Genomic DNA, 17838 nt, shown 5'->3' on the forward strand with positions numbered 1-17838 from the left:
TCTCTTTAGGTTTCATCACTAATGCAAAACCTATTCCTTCACCTTCCTCAAGTGTCTTAAAAAACTATTTTCACTCACCAAAAGGACATTAGGACCTACTGCCTTCTCTCTTTTCACCTTCCTCAAGGATAGATTGTATCTTGAATTTGACTCCATCTTTCTTGAATGAATATGCATTCTTGGTTCCATCATAAATATCTTGTCTATCAAATTTCCATGGTCTTCCTAATAGAAGATTGCATGCATCCATGGGTAGGACATCACATAGCACTTTGTCCTTATACCTCCCAATGGTGAAATCCACCCATTTTTTCTCATTTACCAGGACATGTTAGCCTTTATTCAACCAAGTGACCCTATATGGGTTGTTATGAGGAATCCTCTGCAACTTGAGCTTACTCACTGCCTCTTCTAACACAATGTTGTTTGTTGACCCTGAGTCAATTATCACCTTATAAACTTTTCCCATAATTTTGTATTTGATTCTAAATAGTGATCTCCTTTGGCTAGGCTCTTCCTTGACAGGTTCTTTGATCAAAGTTCTTTTTATCATTAGGATGTCACCTACCTATGATTCTAAAGTCACTTTTGAGGTCTTACTACTTGAAGTTTCTTCTTGAAGGTAGTTTACCCTTCTCTCACCATTTTGTGATGAAGATCCCTTCTCTGGACATCTAAATGTTGGATGACCAAGCTGATTGCAATGGTAATACTTCATTATGGAAAAATATGATCAACCTATACCTTGTCCACTAGTTCTTCCTCTAAAACCATTGTTTGACCCCCTTCCTCTATTAGATCCTCCTCTACTTGAACCAACTTCTTGATGCTCAATGAGTTTAGACTCACCTTGCATTCTTTTCTCTGAATTTCTTCCTCCAGAGCCTCCCTTATGGACTCTCTTTCATTTTCCTCTACCTCTACCCCTGCTAATACTTGAATCATGTTTTCTTTTTAGTTTTTCTTCCACTTTAAGGGAAATTTGATATCTTTGATGTATTGTCCTTGGGCTCAATAGACTGATTTCCTCTTGGATATTCTATCTTAATCTATTTAGATGTCTAGCTACTTTAAAGCTTTCTTCTTCCACAACATGACACCCAAGACTAAGTTTATGAAACTCCTTCATATAGCCACTTACATCAAGGTCTTTTTCTCTTAGGTTTTGTCTTTTCCTATGGATCTGCACTTCATAGTCATCAGGGAGATAGGCTTCTTTGGTTTTGACTAACATCCCTTTCCAAGAAGAGATGGGAGTTTTACCCACTTTTTTTCCTCTCATCCTGCACAAATTTCCACCAAGTGAAAAAGTTGCTCCCCTCATCCTAGACTTGGCCACCTTGACTCTTTGACCTTCAGTTATGCCTTCACATTCAAAATGGTTCGCCATTCCCTCTATCCATTCTATAACCACATCTACTTCCATCTTACCAGTGAACAATGGAAATCCTTCTACTGATTTACCACTCAAGGCTTTCAATGCCTTTAGGAAAGGTTCCTGTTCCAAAACAGAATTAGGTTTAGGCACTTTTTCTATTTCTGACACCTCTTTACCCTTTCCTTCTACTCCTTCAACCTTTACCAACACTTCATCTTCCTTGGTTTCAATTACACCAAGCTTACCTTCCAATTATACCAATTTTTTCTTCAGGAGCCTATTCTCTTCCTCCTGATCATCCACTTTCTTTGCCAACTCTGTATTGATCACCATATTGATATTATCTCCAATAGACTCTTCCAATTCTAAGGACATCAACTTTACCTAGCCCAAATCTTATAGGCTCTGATACCAATTTGATAGGGTTTACCTAGCTTGCTCACACTTCTCCTATTGGTGTTGCTCACTCCACCAACTCCACTAGGCCTTGCTATCCTTAAAGACCCACTTTTCCTTCTCAAACTCTGCTAGGATTATTTCTTTGTCCACCTTAAGGTGACTTTCAACAAGTGTCTTCACTAGGAACTCTACCAATTCAATGTTCTCCACCAGTTCTCAATCCTTCAAACTGACATTTTTGTCACTCTTACCCCCAATGTCATCATGTGTTTTGCAGAGGTGTGAAGGTGCTCATTTAACGTGGGATTTATTCAAAAAGGTCCATTTTTTCTATTTCAAAATTCATCTTCCTTACCTATTTCAAGAAAATGCTCAAAAGAGGGCTACCAGGAAAGAGCCCCAATTAGGCCTCCTAATCGAGCTTTTTAGGGATTTTTGGTCATACGGTCAAAAGATCCTGCAAAGAGTTTTATGATTCTTCAAACACTCATTGAACCCCAAGAGATTTATTTGTTTTTAGACCCCCAAGTATCCGTACAATTCCCTAACCCAAAAATAAGGTTTTGCTAGGGTTTCAATGGCTTCTAGGACTGTGACTGTCCAACTTTGTGAAAAGTGCATCAAATGGACTTTTCAAGGATTCTCCTTCCATTTTCAACTCTTTATGGACCTAATAAACAATACCAAATTCTTATGCTAAGGTTTTGGTTTCACCCCTGCATTCTTTTGTCATTTCTCCACCTTGTCTTCCTAGCCGGGTTGCAACAGGACTCGCCTAGAACAAGGTGGCAACAATGGTAAACTTCACTCCCATAACTCCTCCTTGCATATTTACAATAGACATAGGGTATCCTACCATTTCCCAATAGTCTGTGACGGTAGCACAATGGGATTTTATGGGGCAACCATTTTTCACTAATATGCTATTTACAAGCCAAAACTGGTTGTTTGAAAATAAAATAGTAAACAAACTAATAAAATCTATTTACAAAGCATGAAATGGATTGATTGGCACTAGAACACACCAAATAAAAACTATCCAAGTTTGGTTCAATGGATTCAATCCATTTGTATTCACTCTTTTATACAAAATAAGACAAAAATAGTGTTAACAGTCCAAAAATGAGTGGTTTTAGATTGTCATTCACAAAAATCAATGATTCTAACCTTGGTATCCATGCAAGAGAGGTTTTAAATAGTCTTCCCCACATGTGAAGGCATCTTAGGTCAATGTTTTAACCCTAACTCCACCACTAAGCTCTTTTAGGACCAAGGTTGTCATGACAACTTTTACAATTTTTCACATTTTGCCTTTCCCACTTAGGCAACCTATTACAAGTCATTACTAACTTCCATTTCAACATTTATAAGGCTATTTTGAACCCCTCTAATACTTTAATCAACCTATGCCTCTTTTGACCATCTAGAAGGCATCATTGACTACTCAAACCAACAACAATCCACAAAGTGCAAACCTAGAAAGAAACTAACTAAACTAGGCATACACTTGACTCAACCTAGACTCTAATCACACACATTGGACCCTCTTGGAGTCCTTATTGGAAATCAGACTTTTCTAAGGTTAGTACAAGACAAAATTGAAGAAGGACTATTAGCCTAAGTCCTAGGTGCTCCTACACCATCAGTGCTTCATATTGAATGGTATTATTAGTATAAAAAAAAATTACTACATATTGCTTTAGGGATCAAGTCATCTTGTAGAATAAACAAAAAACCATCAAAAAAAAATTTCTAATAAAGAAACTCATCAAGAGATAGACTTAAATTATCTAGGAGTGGTGTTCTTAGACGTTAATTATCTTTTAATGGTGCTTCAATGAGATGATCAAAATAAACTTTTCACTTCTACATTTTTTATTTGCACACTTGGTGTCAAAATTACTAAGCAACATAAACCATTTTACTATTCTACATGTAAGAGTTGATTTTAATAGAAGATACTTTATGAGATTAGTTTTTGCAATAAGTTGAGTTTTATTGTTGAGCATACAATCTTCTAATTTTTGAGAGGGTAATGGACATAAATTTTCAATTAAAGTGTAGTTGAGTTCATATGCCACTAAATTTTGACTCAAATAGTACACAACTCTTCCTATTCCTTGATGGTCCTATCAAGCTAAGAGGGTTCCCATGAAAAATTAAGTTATTGAGATGTATGGTGGAATAATGACTTTCCAAGAATAAGTGGAACTATAACTAGATGGTTTAAAAGATATTACTTAAATTGCTCAAAATCTTATTGGCATGCTTTACTCTAGTTAAATACAATATCCTTCTTGAGTGAATGTTTGAATGGTTGACATAGATCTACTAATTATTTGTTTTTTTTCTTGTAAACTAAGAGATGTCTAAGGTTACAAGGATGAGGCATTGCTATTATATCTCTAATTTTGACTAGATCAACTTCAATACCTTTTTATGTAGATAATGAACCTCAATAATCTACCTCTAGGTGACACCAAAGAATTTATTTTGGATTCAAACGAACTTTGTATTCCACAATTTTATCGAAAAATTATTCATAGAACAATATGATTTTATTCTCTTCTGTTTTTTTACTTGATATATCATAGACATAATCCTTAATAATATGATAAAGCATACCATGGAAAATAAAAAAATGTTGATATCTGATACATTGCTATTATATTTGTTATACCAAAAGGCATGACTTGGTAATAGAAATTTCCCTAAGCTGCAATGAATACGATTCTATTGGCAAAACCCTTTTTAAGAAATCATGAGGTACTCAATTTTTATAGATGATATAAAAACTATTTCCACCCACTTTTTTAATGAACACGTGTAACATTATTTTTCAAAAAAATATATATGAACATTTATTCATTTAAAAATGAAACAAACCAACATACTTAGAACCACAGATTTATTATTCTAATATTTGATCACTAAATTATTGATACACTTATGTTCAATCCAGCAACCACCTTGATATGACTCTTATTCCAATAATTTTATAGCAAATAAAAGAATACTAATAATATAATGTTTTCACTTCTACAATAATCAGCATCTTTACCAAAGCAAGGAAAAGAAATGTTTGTAATTGTCTTTGACGCTGGTGGAGTATTTGCCACAGTTAACTAGATGGAAGAGCATGCATCCTATGAACGTATTCTTATGGAGAACAGTTCTAATTTTTTTTCATAAAAGTAGTAAAAAATTTGCAGGAATAGATGATATCATACTGTAAAGGAAATTTCATACAATTCATTATAATGTTCTATTAATCAACCAAAAATCAGTTATAACATTAAAAATATCACTGACAACATTTGGGTGTTGGACAAATTAAGGTTTAGATTTTTAATATAGTCATTTTAGTGATTTAGGATTAGATTTAATAAATTAGTTTAATAAATAATTAGTTGGGAAGTTACATTCCGGTAAGTTAGTTGGTTACAGGAAACAAAGGCTTTATAAGTCATTCAATTGTAATGTGAAATTCACTAATTTTTAACATTGGGGAGAAGGATCGTTGTAATATGGTAAAGAAAACAGTTTTGAAACAATTTTTTAAACCATCCTAATTTTGGGTTGGCTGATTGTTTGTAAGTTTTAATTTTTCTTTATCTTTTGTTGTTGCTTTGCTGTTCTTTGGTGTCTGACGGCCCTTCATGTTCTTTATCCTTCTCTTTATACAAGATTCTAAACTCTTTCAAACCTTGCTTACCTATATAAAAAACTTTTAATATTAAAAAAATATGAAACAGTAATTATTTTTTAAATATTAATTACCACAACACCAAATCTACAACTATGCACTCACAAAGACAGTAAGATAAAATTTTGTATATTCTCTTTACATAAAACTATATGAAAATATCACTATATTAAAAAATCCTAAACAAAAGCTATGCGCTTAAATCTTCCAAAAAAATTGTTTTAACAAATCAATAAGTTGATTCACAAATGAGGGTCTGATTTCTCTTTAAAAATTGGCTTAAACAATATTTGTTCAACAATTTATCATTTATCCAACAAAATTATTTGTTTCAATTAAGAAAAGCAATTTTACTCTTCGCTGTGTGAGCATATATGAAAAAGATTATAATTCAACATATTCGGAGAAATTCAAAACTAAAACAAAAAGATGTGTTTCTTTTCTATGGTTTTAGTGCAGCCAATCTTGTTGTCTGTGAAATTCCAGAAGTCTCTCTAAGAAAAATGGAACTTACTTGTGATTCTTGTTGGCTTTGTAAGACAACTAATTTAATATAAAAAGTTGTTTGTTGCTTTGACCCTGTTAAGAGATCTCCATTGGGATTAGCACAAAAAACACAAATGATGACATGCACCTCACTGGCATGTCTCATCTACACTCAAATTTAATAGTTTTCAATGAAGGAAAATTACACGTTTTCAAAGTCAATTACAAGCTCCAATAATAGAGCAATTGCAGAGTTCATGGGAATGATATTGAATAGATCACCGGCCAAGGCCCATGAAATGAAATTTGTTGGAACACACAGAAGATACACAAAGAATGGAAGAAGAATCTTCATCACAAAGAAAACCCAAGCGCTCAATTTCTGTGTTTGCTTCAGTTTCAAGCGGCATTCTACCTGCAGTTGGAAGCTCCCCTGATATACCTTCTACTCATTTTCGCAAATGGATCATCCCACCTTATCATCGCCATTATGGGTAAATATATCTTCCAAAATTTCTTAGATCTGTTAGAAATCACACAGCTTTGTAATTCTCTTAGGACTGAAAAATATTAATGAGGCTGCTCCATCCACAACCAACCAGTCTGCCCAAATCAGCTGTTGGGCTGACAGCAAAAATCTTTCAATTTCATTAAAAAGTGAATTTGTGTGATTGAAAAGCTTTAACTTGTGCAGGGATTGCAATAAAATTGGTGAATCAGTAATTTTTTTGTTCCAGATTCCAAAAGTCTCTTTTCTGCAAGCTTATAAGAACTTTCTGTCCCTTCAAATCAAATATGCCATAAAAATGGAGATCTTGGAACTATTTGTACTAGTTAAAAATATGCTTTATTTCAAATTGTAGTTGTGATATACAGGTGGTGGCAGAATTGGCTGATTGTATTGGTGGTGTATACAGCGTGGGTTTCACCATTTGAGTTTGCATTTAGGAAGGTTAACAAGGGTCCACTGTTTTATGTCGACAATATTGTTAATGCCTTCTTTGCCATCGACATCGTCGTCACCTTCTTTGTGGCTTACCTCGACATGACAACATACTTGCTTGTCAAAGATTTCAAGAAAATTGCACTTCAGTAAATAACCTTTCTCAAATCTTGTTTAATCTTTATCATAGATCTCTCAAACTAAGAAACGCAATCTATTATTTTCTTACCCTGGTTTTATGATTGTGGTATGTTGAGGCAGAAATGTTTGCAGAGGGTTTATATTGGATTTGGCCTCAACAATTCCATTTCAGATAATTTATCTTGCTTTCACAGAAAATGGAAATGCAAACAATGAGATATTTATTTTTCTTAATATGTTGCGCCTGTGGCGATTAAGAAGAGTTAGCGAGCTCTTCACCAAGTGGGTTTTCTTGAATCCCTTTGTACTTAGAAAATAAGTTATTATCCTTCAATTTCATATTCTACAAATCCCTTTCATTTTTCCATATACCATGTAAAATGATTTAATATAGCTCTGAAAACAATTGTCATCAATGTTGGGATTAACTGATGTATTGACAATAGATCTCTGAATAACAATAGAAATTGTGTTCTCTTCTAACAAAACATTTATATATAACAATAATTATATTTCAGGCTTGAAAAGGATATCCGGTTCAACTATTTTTGGACGAGGATTGTAAAGCTCATTTCTGTAAGTCTCTATGGCAAACAATAAATTTTGCACCAGAACAAGTTAATTGTAAATATACTGATATTCTTAGAACTCAAGTAATTGCAGGTTACATTATTTGTTGTACACAGTGCTGCTTGTTTTTATTATTGGCTTGCAGCACATTACTCAAATAGGGGAAACACCTGGCTTGAGAGCACTATCCCTAATTTTAAGGAAAAAAGTATATGGAGGGGATATGTGGCTTCCATATATTGGGCAATTACCACTGTAACAACTGTTGGGTATGGAGATCTACACGCAGTGAACACTAGAGAAAAACTGTTTACTATATTTTACTTGTTCTTCAATTTGGGTTTCACAGCCTACTTGATAGGAAATATGACTACCCTTCTTGTACACAGCGCAACGAAGACGTTTATGTTTGTAAGCAATGTTTACCCTAAATTTTATGTACGTTTTGTTTTCTGTTAAACCTTTCTTTACTTTTGAATTTAGATTTATGCTTTGTTTCTTTTGGTAGAGGGATACAATTGATGAGGCTTCAAAATATGCTGCGAAAACCCGTTTACCAGAATGGATAAAGCTGCAAATGATGGCACAGCTGCGGCTCAACTTCAAGACAAGAGAACTTCAGCAGGACACTTTGGCAGGCCTACCTAAAGCCCTCCGTTCTAACATCTATCACCATCTCTTTCTACCAACCGTTGAAAACACTTACATATTCAAAGGAGTTTCAAGAAATATGCTTTTGCAATTTGTGAGTTTTCTCTACAATGCCACACATAATTTTTCATAGCAGCATTCCTAATACAGATTTTGTATTCGCTTAATTTTATACTTAATTCTGATTACTAAACTTTTGTATAATATGTATTTTTTTGGTTTTGTTTAGAATGCAATTAAAAAATTCTATTCAATCCATTATCTTTTATAATTATTTGTAGACTTAATAGAAAATTAAATGATTAAAGCTGAATAACTTCGTAGAGAACATCTTTTCATGCCTGAAGGTTGCAGAGATGAAAGGAGAATACTTTCCACCAAATGTAGATATCATTTTAAAGAATCAGATTCCTGGAGATTTTTACATAATTGTTTCTGGAACAGTGGTATGTAAAACATTTAAACTCTTTTCTACATTTCTACATTTAGCAATCTGTTTCTAGAACAGTTCCTATCATATCCATCTCAACACTTTTAACATCGACATTAAACTCTCAACTGTCTATTTACAGAATATATTCACACATGCAAATGGAAGCGAAGAGGTCAGTATTGTTTTCAATATATAATCCTTGCTATTTCTGAATCTTAATTACATTTGAGAGCGTAAGCATTACCCATTGCTTTAAGTTTACAGATAATTCATTAATTGAACTGAAAGCGATTCATTCATTACATTTATTTTCCTAGTGCAAAGATTTGCTTAACAATCTTGTCAATTCTCTTACAGTTTCTAGAAAAAGAAGGAACTCCAAATTTGATTGGGGAGATTGCTGTACTTTTGGATATCCCACAACCTTTTACAGTAAGAACTACCAAACTTAGCCAGCTTCTTCGATTGGGTCGCCATGATTTCACTCGAATCGTGCAAACAGATATTAAAGATGGTAAAGTCATTGAAGAAAACTTTCTCCAGGTAGGGGTTAAACAACATGAATCAGACATAAAATATTCAAAGTGATGTCGTTTAACAAGTAATAACCTAGTTTATTTGTATGGTTGCAGCATTTAAAGGGACTAAAACAATCAATGTTGGATGAAATATCTTCTATTGTAAACTTGCCATTTGCAGAAGAAAATACAGATGTGCAAGAAACTGATAATTTAAGGCCTACCAATTCTCTCCAATGCACTGATGAAATCAGTTGCGAATTTGAATCTCCAAATATTGGCATGCACACAGGGCCCTTATCAGTAGAGAAATATAGAATTCCAACGCAAGAAATTGAAACAATTAATTATGCGAAATACCCAAAACGAGTAATAATATATAATTACCATCCTAAGGAACACCAACAAGAACATGCACAGGAGAGACTTGGAAAGATGCTTCTGTTGCCCAACACACTGGATGAGCTCCTCATCATAGCTAGTAAGAAATTTTGCTCTTGTATGTTAAAATTTAGTTTTGAATTTCGCTTAGTTCGTGACGTACAAGAAAATTTCAATATTTTATGTTGTGTAATAATGGAATGGATTGCATTTGTAGGTAATAAGTTTGAAAAGCAGTGTAGTGTAGTTATGGACATGGAAGGTTCCTACATTGAAGACGTGGATGTTATCAGAGACAATGATAGTCTCTTTTTGTGTTAAAAGATGGAAAGAGATCGCCAATTCCTTCATATTTCTAAATGTAAGAGAGAAGTTTGGTTGGTATGTATGGCAATTGTTATATATACAAACCTTTAGATTTTGGGAACCGAAAGATTCAATTGTCAAGTTGTAACTTTGTTGTTACTTTGGAGAAAGGTTTGGAAGTCCACAAGCACCACTCGATATGTATATATTTTGTTCAGATAGGTTGAAAAGATTATATTTTATATATATATATATATATATATATATATATATATTAATGATGAAGAATAAAGTTTATTATTAAATATTATAGAAATTGAAAATAAGGACAAAATTTCAAATTGAAATAATTAGTATATAAATTTTATATTTAATATTAACATTTTCAATTAATATAAAGTCAATTTTATTTTTCATACAAATTTAGAGTCTAAATTCAACTTCAATTTTTTATTATCAATAAAGAACAACAAATTAAATTGATGATTTGTAGATCATCTAATGAGAAGAAAAAGAAATATAAAGCTTCTCCAAATTTATAAGAAAAAAAAATTAAATTGATGATTTGTAGATCATCTAATGAGAAAAAAAAAAGAAATATGAAGCTTCTCCAAATCTTCTTGATTGATTTAAGGGAGAATGCATATTTATACAAATAATTCACAACTAAATAGTAATTGACTCCTACGGAATAGTACATTAACAACTAAATAACTACTTGTTAATAAAATGGTTTAAACAAAGAATGTTCATTATTCTTTCATTCTCTCTCATAATGAATATTGGAAAATTTAAAACAAAAAGATCTTCATTTTTTTTTTCTTCTCTCCCATAATGAACATTTGAGAAAGGTGCTCATAATGATATTAGCTATATATATCTCTATCGGATAGTTTACAAGATTAATTAAAACACTATTGAACTAAACCATGGATGTAGTGGTGTTGGATCCCAATATTCTTAGTTCTACTATGAAATCCCAAATCCTTGGTCATCTAAATAGTACTCTAGTTATCACAATATAACATGGTGGAACCACCGTTAGATGTACGACATATTTTATTATAGGCACCTCAATCAAACTGTTTCACAAGCAATGAAAGTGGTAGCTTTGTAATTAGATTTTGCAATATAAGGGGATCTAATAGGTCAATTCTTGTACTTCCAATAAATTACTATAGTACCAAGACTAAAATTATAATGAGAAGTAGATTTCTAAGCATCTAATATAATGAGAAGTAGATTTCATACAATTGCATCTAATTGGGAAATATTCATTTTCTTTTTTAGATCTAATCCGTGTACTTATGTAGATAAAATCTTATAACAATGACAAAAAAAATTATAATCTTGACTTTTGACCTCCAATATGTTTGGAATAGCTAAATAGAAAACAAAAATATCTAGATTATGGTTGGAAATAGTAGTAGCACCTTGGATTAATGGACTAAATATAGTATATATTATGTTAAAAAATCTCCATAGCTCACCTATGCACAATCATGAATTGGACTTTTATCTTGAGTTTCAATGCTTAGTTTTAGATCCATCTAGGACCTCCTCCTTATTTTCCTAATATCAAAATAGTGTTTAAAAGAGAAATATTAAAATTGATGATCAACAAACCATCTATTACCAACACTATAAAATTGTAGAAGATTTTCCAACACATATTGATTAACTTAAAAAACGGAATGCATGTTTATAAAAATAAATAAAAATTAAAACTAACTCATATCTAGTAACAAAACATACCAAAACCTCAAAAGTCACCTTCTCAAGAGAGTCCCCTTAAAGCTTGCATAACAAAACTTGTGGATTACTCATTTAAATAAAATACACATTCTTGATATTTTTTATTACTTTTTGGAGAAACAAATCATGAATTAGGTGGAACACAATCAACCTACCTCATAACCTTCATACAGGTGCAGCTATAAGCTGAATTCTTGAGTTCTCAAATTAACACATCCCCAAAGTCTTGAGTCATATATCACTTAAATTATTGGATGACAATCCATTTTGAGCTACACTCCTAAACCTTGGCCATCAAGTTCTCTCATGACCCTCGAAAGGGTGTTATTCCCCATATCACAACTTCTAAACTATCTAAACAACAATCCATATTGATTTCACCTAATCTATTGTCTATCTTTGAAATGAAAACTGCATGATATGTGTATTCTTTAATTCTATCATCATAGAAAAGGAAAAAAAAAACATATCTCTAATGATTAGTTAACTTGAGATGATAGAAATTCCTCCAACCTCCAATATTAACTTGCTAGTCCTTACCCTCCAAAAGTAGCTCCAAAGAAAGTACTACAACCTTCAAAAACCCAATCAACACAAAAACTAGTCTTATACCCCATAAATTCATCAATATCAAAAACATTCATAGGACACTTCTCAGTAAGTTTATTGCAAGGTCACAGTAAAAAAATTGAGGAAGCATTCTAGTTGCAACGAGGGACTACTTGGAATGAGTTTTTCCAATTTGTTTCACAACATGAGATTGAAGCTTAATACTTTGACGACATGATGACAACTTTGAAACAATTGTATTCTTCTCATTGAAAGGATCGTCTTTGTCTTTGTATTCAAATTATCTTGGATCTTCTCTAAGAAGTATGAAAGCCAACTTGTGTGCTAAGACTTCATCTTTAATAATTAATACATTTATTATAGAAATCATTTCTAAAGCCATAATTGAAATCTCCATAATTAGAAATGTCGAAAAAGAATCAATTCCAACAATGCCAAACTCAATCTGATAGTCTCAATAAAAATTTTAATCAATTTTTGAATAACTGGCTCATTTTTCCATCAAGGTATCCTAGAAAATCAGCTAAAAGTAGATCTCAATCTTGAATCATATAATTGGAATACTTGAAGTATGCGCTAATTGTTGCCTGCACTAGATATACCGCCTCACGTAAAAAATTCCTGACTACGTGAGGTTTAGAAAAAATAAAAATTGTCTATGCATGGTATAAAATAGGAAACCCATGCAAGGTGTAGGGCTTGTCTGCTACATTGCGAACTATGTGAGGTCATACTGTGCAAACCCTTTCCCTACGCCATTCTCTACATTTTGAACAGCAACACCTTATTCAGCATAAATTTCTCCATTGCTCCAGTCTTCATACCATTTTCATTTGCAAATTCCAATGCTTCACACCATGAAAGAATTCTCATATATCCTCTCACAAATCATAAGCTCGGTCTATTATTACGCCCCAATGTCAGATGAAAATCAAGGTTAATACATGATGTCTTATCCACTAAAACTAAGTAGTGGTTTGATATTTAAACATTATAATATGTTCTAAAACTTACGGCCAGCCTTAAACCACACACTAAACATTCTAAACATTCTAGGAAATTAGAACGAGCAATTTTTTTCACATTTAGAGGTTAAACTTGTAGATCAAGTAAAATGCATGATTCTAAAGATTAGTTTCACAAGACAGCTTGTTTATAGAGATCAATACTCTTTTATTTGTTTGAATGACAGGAGAGATGCAGGAGTAATTAAAAAAATTGTGCAGGAATATGCGGATGTCCAAAATATGATGTCCTGCCAATAGAATTTCAAGAGAAAATTCATTTTCTATAGCAGCAACAACTGTGCACGTCGCATGGCAGAACGTGAAAATGAGTGACAAATATAGTTTAATAAACAAGAAACTAATGATCAAGCAAATTATTAGATTTTGATTTGGATGAGAGAGGAAGTTTGGTATGTACAGATAATGTGTTGACTACAATAATGATATAGCAAATTATTAAATTTTAAGACGGTGAAAGATAATATTATTTATAAACAGTCGTTGTCTTGATTATGACTCAAGTGTCGTTGAAGATCATCTTTAATATTTTTCGGCATATTTGTTTATTAGTGGGGTAGAGGTTTATTTAAATAAACATTTGTTTTAATACTTGTATTGACCTTGTTGAGGAAATAGGATTTTATCGCCAAAATCAATAGAAATAGTATTGTGCTATAAGATATACTTCGTTTTGGCTTAATGAGTAGATGACAATATCTTTCAATTAATATGTTTGAGTCAAATCTAAATTTGGAAATTTAAAGATGACGTTTGTTTTCTATGGATCTTTAGAATTCAATTCAATTCAATAGTGTCGGTGCAGGTAGTCTTGTTGTCAGATAAATTCGTTCTTATTGGCTTGATAAGACAACTAATTTAATATAAAAAGTTGGTTGTTGCTTTGACTTTATTCATAAATCTCCATTGGTATTAGCCCACATGAATACACAAGATGACAATCACCTTACTTGCATGTCTCTTCTACAGTTGAATTAGATATTTGTTAATGAAAGGAGACTTACTCTTTGGAAGTTGGTTTTAGGCTCCAATAACGAAGCAATTATAGAACTTATGGAACTATTGTTGAAAAGATCATTGAGCAAGGTCAGTGTATTAGTGTAAGGGGAAAAAAATAAAAAATAAATGTATGAGTGTAACTATTGTTGATTCAAAAATTCCTTCAGATTGAAAATTAGTGCAATACACAAAAGATACACATGAAAGAATGGAAGGAGAAATCATATAAAATAAACCATACAAGCCTTCAATTTATGTTTTTGCTTTGATTTCAAGCGGCATTCTTCTTGCATTTGGAAGATCCAGTGATATACCTTTTATTCATTTTCATAAATGGATCATCCGATCTTATCATTTTATTTTTTAAAAAAAGTAATTTCAAAATTATTAAGATCTATGAACAATCAAGTGATCAAGATGAAAAGTATAAAAAAACTTAAGTGATCAAGATTGACCTTTCTCAATCGAAAGGAGTGATAATAAGCTCCAAATTTAAATTTTAACTTTCATGCACCTTTCTACTAGCCAGTATGTCTTAGTACTTGATGAAAGTATAGAAAAACTTAAGTGATCAAGATTGACCTTTCTCAATCCTAAGAAGAGTGATAATAAACCTCACTTAAATTTTAGATTTCATGCACCTTTCGGCAAGCCATTATGCCTTAGAAAGGTTGTTCTATGCACAACCAATCACTTGAGATTATAGCCAAAATCTTTTAAATATCAAAAATTAAATATGTTGAATTGATGAGCTTTAATTTATGATAGGATCTCAACAAAATTGATTAAAAAATATTTTTTTAATTAAATAATATTTATATATAATAATTAATTTATTGTAAATGAATATAATATTTTGATCAAGTTTTTTTTTTTCAACTTAAAGATGTAAAATGATATTCTTTCAACAAACTTAAAAATAACTTAAATGTAATTGTTATTTAGACCATTTCTTTAATTCATCAACTAGAAATTGTTATTAAGATATGTATGTGCTATCCCTCAAAGATTGCATATTCCATATGTCCTATTTCGGAAGACAACTGCTGGAGAAAAAAACATCAACATGCTAGAGTAATCGTAGATATATTTGTATACAATGGATAGTGCTCTACAACGAATAAATTCGTATTCACTTGGCTATCGACGGAGGAAATTTGAGATAATAAAAAATGTGAACTTAACTGTTACCATATAAGTGAAATTCCAGAGCACTCGGTTATATAAATCCAAGCTTCATTCCGTCGGTTACAACTGCAACGATGAATATTTCTCTATATTTACGTGGATTTCAGAAGGAAAGATAACGATCTAAAGAAAAACATTAAATATTGTTATTTATAACCCGTCAAAATTCTTGAATTATATTTATAATCACTAAGACCTCTTAAAGCATAATGTAAAAATTTCATCGCCAGGTGATCAGAATGTTTAGATTATCAAATGATCATATAATCCATAGATGGGAAGCGAGCTCAATGTTGTCAAAGAATTGATAAATTTAGAAATATTTATCGATTTCCTTTGCAACGTCAACGATAAATAATCATATAATCCCTTCTAGTAGAAGCGTTTGAGCATTTACAGCCCTGCACAATGCATTTGAAGCAAGGATTGATTAGATTAACGATGGGAGGACTCGCTCCATGCCTCCTTCCACCATGTATATGCCCAGTTGTTTCTTTACCTCCAAAAACTTGGCCAAATTCACTGTTCGTTCGCCACTCCATCGAAAGTATAGACCAGATTCTTCCCCCACTGCGGCATCCCTCCATACTCGTGCAAAAGAAAAGTGTCTGTTCAATCTCATCAATTACAGAAGTACATAAATTTGTTTAAAATAAGTTTTAAATTTATTTTTTTAAGATATTGACTTTACTTATATATGAAAAACTGGTTAACAAATAGGAATCTTTTTTTTTGGTCAGTAAAGGCAAAGCCATAATTATATTGATTATGCAGAAGAGCTAAGATAGCTAATAGATTTTAAACAGAATTCAAAATGGAAGCATCTGTATGCCTTCTTATAAGTGAAGAAGGAATGCAACCAAGTAATCCATGGAAGGCATCAGGTGTCCTTCCGAATTTAGCATATAAGTATAAAGATTTCTTTAAAAAACTTAAAGTCTAATGGCAGAAGCTTTGCTGCCCTATTAACAGAAATTATACTGATTAAAGCAAAATACTCAGTCGAGAGTCTAAACAGTAAGCTTTAACAGAACTAAAGGAGAACCTATCTTGCAATTTCCTTGTGGGCTTCAGCTTGCAGGTGCTCATTCCTCGCTCTCCCACGGCCTCTGCTCGGAGGGCAACCCCTACCATGGCCTAGTCTGGACCCGCGACGACCCCTGCTAGCGCCACCCCTGCATGCCTGTTCCATTTGAGGGTTCTCGTCTTCTACTTTCAGAGGCAGTATACCGTTGAGTCTTGCAAATTGAATTAGGTCATCCTCTATGCCCGGGTCTTCTGAATTTTCTCCCAGGAACTGCTATTTAAGGTAGCCAAGGCCAACTCCAGTGAAAACCCGATGCCTATCCAAATCCTTTCCTTTCAGGTCGAGTAGGAAAGGATAATATTTAATTAGTTCTCCATGGGCATTGAATAGGATTTTGTCGCCTAGCCGAGGAGCCCCAGAGTCATGAATTGCCTTATTTAGGATTTCTTGGAGCTCTTGGGTGACCTCCTCTGGAAAAATATTCTTCATAAGGTTCCAAACTACCTGCTTGGTAAGTTTTAGGTCCAGCAAGGAGGCAACAAACCTTGAGCAGATGCTAGTGTTGTCCTGTGGATACTCATCTTTGTTCAAGTGTTTGCTACCCAAGATCATCTTGACTGCCAATATGAGAGGGAAATCCGAGTAGAGGAGAAGGCACTTAAGCCTCAGGTATGTTATTTTTCGGAATGAAACTTGGTGCGTCGATGCCGAGAGGGAAATTGGAGTGTCTACTCCAAAACAGAAGATGGGCTTGGGATAAACACTCATAATGAAACCAAAAGGAGGCTCTGTCGACATGGTTGGCATTGCAGGCTATCAAACAAGAAGGAGAAAACCAGGGCTCTGAGAATAATTGGCAAGAGAATGAAATCAAATTGCAGAAAACCAATGCGAAGAAATAGGCTGGCACACTCTTTAACGCCAAATAATGAGGGACGGATTTGCATTAAATTTGCCAGCTAAGGTGGCAAGGGATGTTGGTCCTTGACATGCCAAATCTCTTGTTCAGGTCACGCAAACCATAAGTTGATTTGACAATTTGGCAGCTAGATCTCGTAAGGTGGATCGGGGAAGGCTTAGGTCATAACTGTAGCTTGGATGACGTGATTGAATACAGACCCACTCTTCCCGAATAGGTAAGATTTTAAATTTGAAATTGAAGTAACCATTACACTTAGCCGCCAAGGTTAAATTTAATGTTTCCCTGTTAACGAAGCTTTAATTAGCTTTCGCATACTCCTAAAGAGACTCTTGCATCTGAATTGAAGTCCTCTGAGGCTCTTGCATGTCAAGTGTGATGCACTTACTTGAATAACAGGTAGATTTCCCTGATCCCAACTGTAGAGGTAGGCTCCTTGAGCA

The 17838-nt window shown here is 33.1% G+C and overlaps 1 protein-coding gene across 1 annotated transcript; it reads left to right on the forward strand.

The window, feature by feature from the left end:
- The first annotated feature begins 6256 nt into the window (after nt 1–6256).
- Nucleotides 6257–10077, forward strand: LOC131046267 (potassium channel KAT3). Its single transcript, XM_057979955.2, has 11 exons — nt 6257–6463; nt 6846–7061; nt 7174–7335; nt 7572–7629; nt 7717–8034; nt 8132–8368; nt 8622–8720; nt 8847–8879; nt 9065–9250; nt 9340–9706; nt 9824–10077. The coding sequence occupies exons 1-11, from the start codon at nt 6306–6308 to the stop codon at nt 9925–9927; spliced, it is 1938 nt and encodes a 645-aa protein (XP_057835938.2). The 5' UTR covers nt 6257–6305; the 3' UTR covers nt 9928–10077.
- The last annotated feature ends 7761 nt before the right edge of the window (nt 10078–17838 follow it).

This window comes from Cryptomeria japonica, chromosome 10 (genome assembly GCF_030272615.1).
Source record: "Cryptomeria japonica chromosome 10, Sugi_1.0, whole genome shotgun sequence".
Taxonomy (NCBI): domain Eukaryota; kingdom Viridiplantae; phylum Streptophyta; class Pinopsida; order Cupressales; family Cupressaceae; genus Cryptomeria; species Cryptomeria japonica.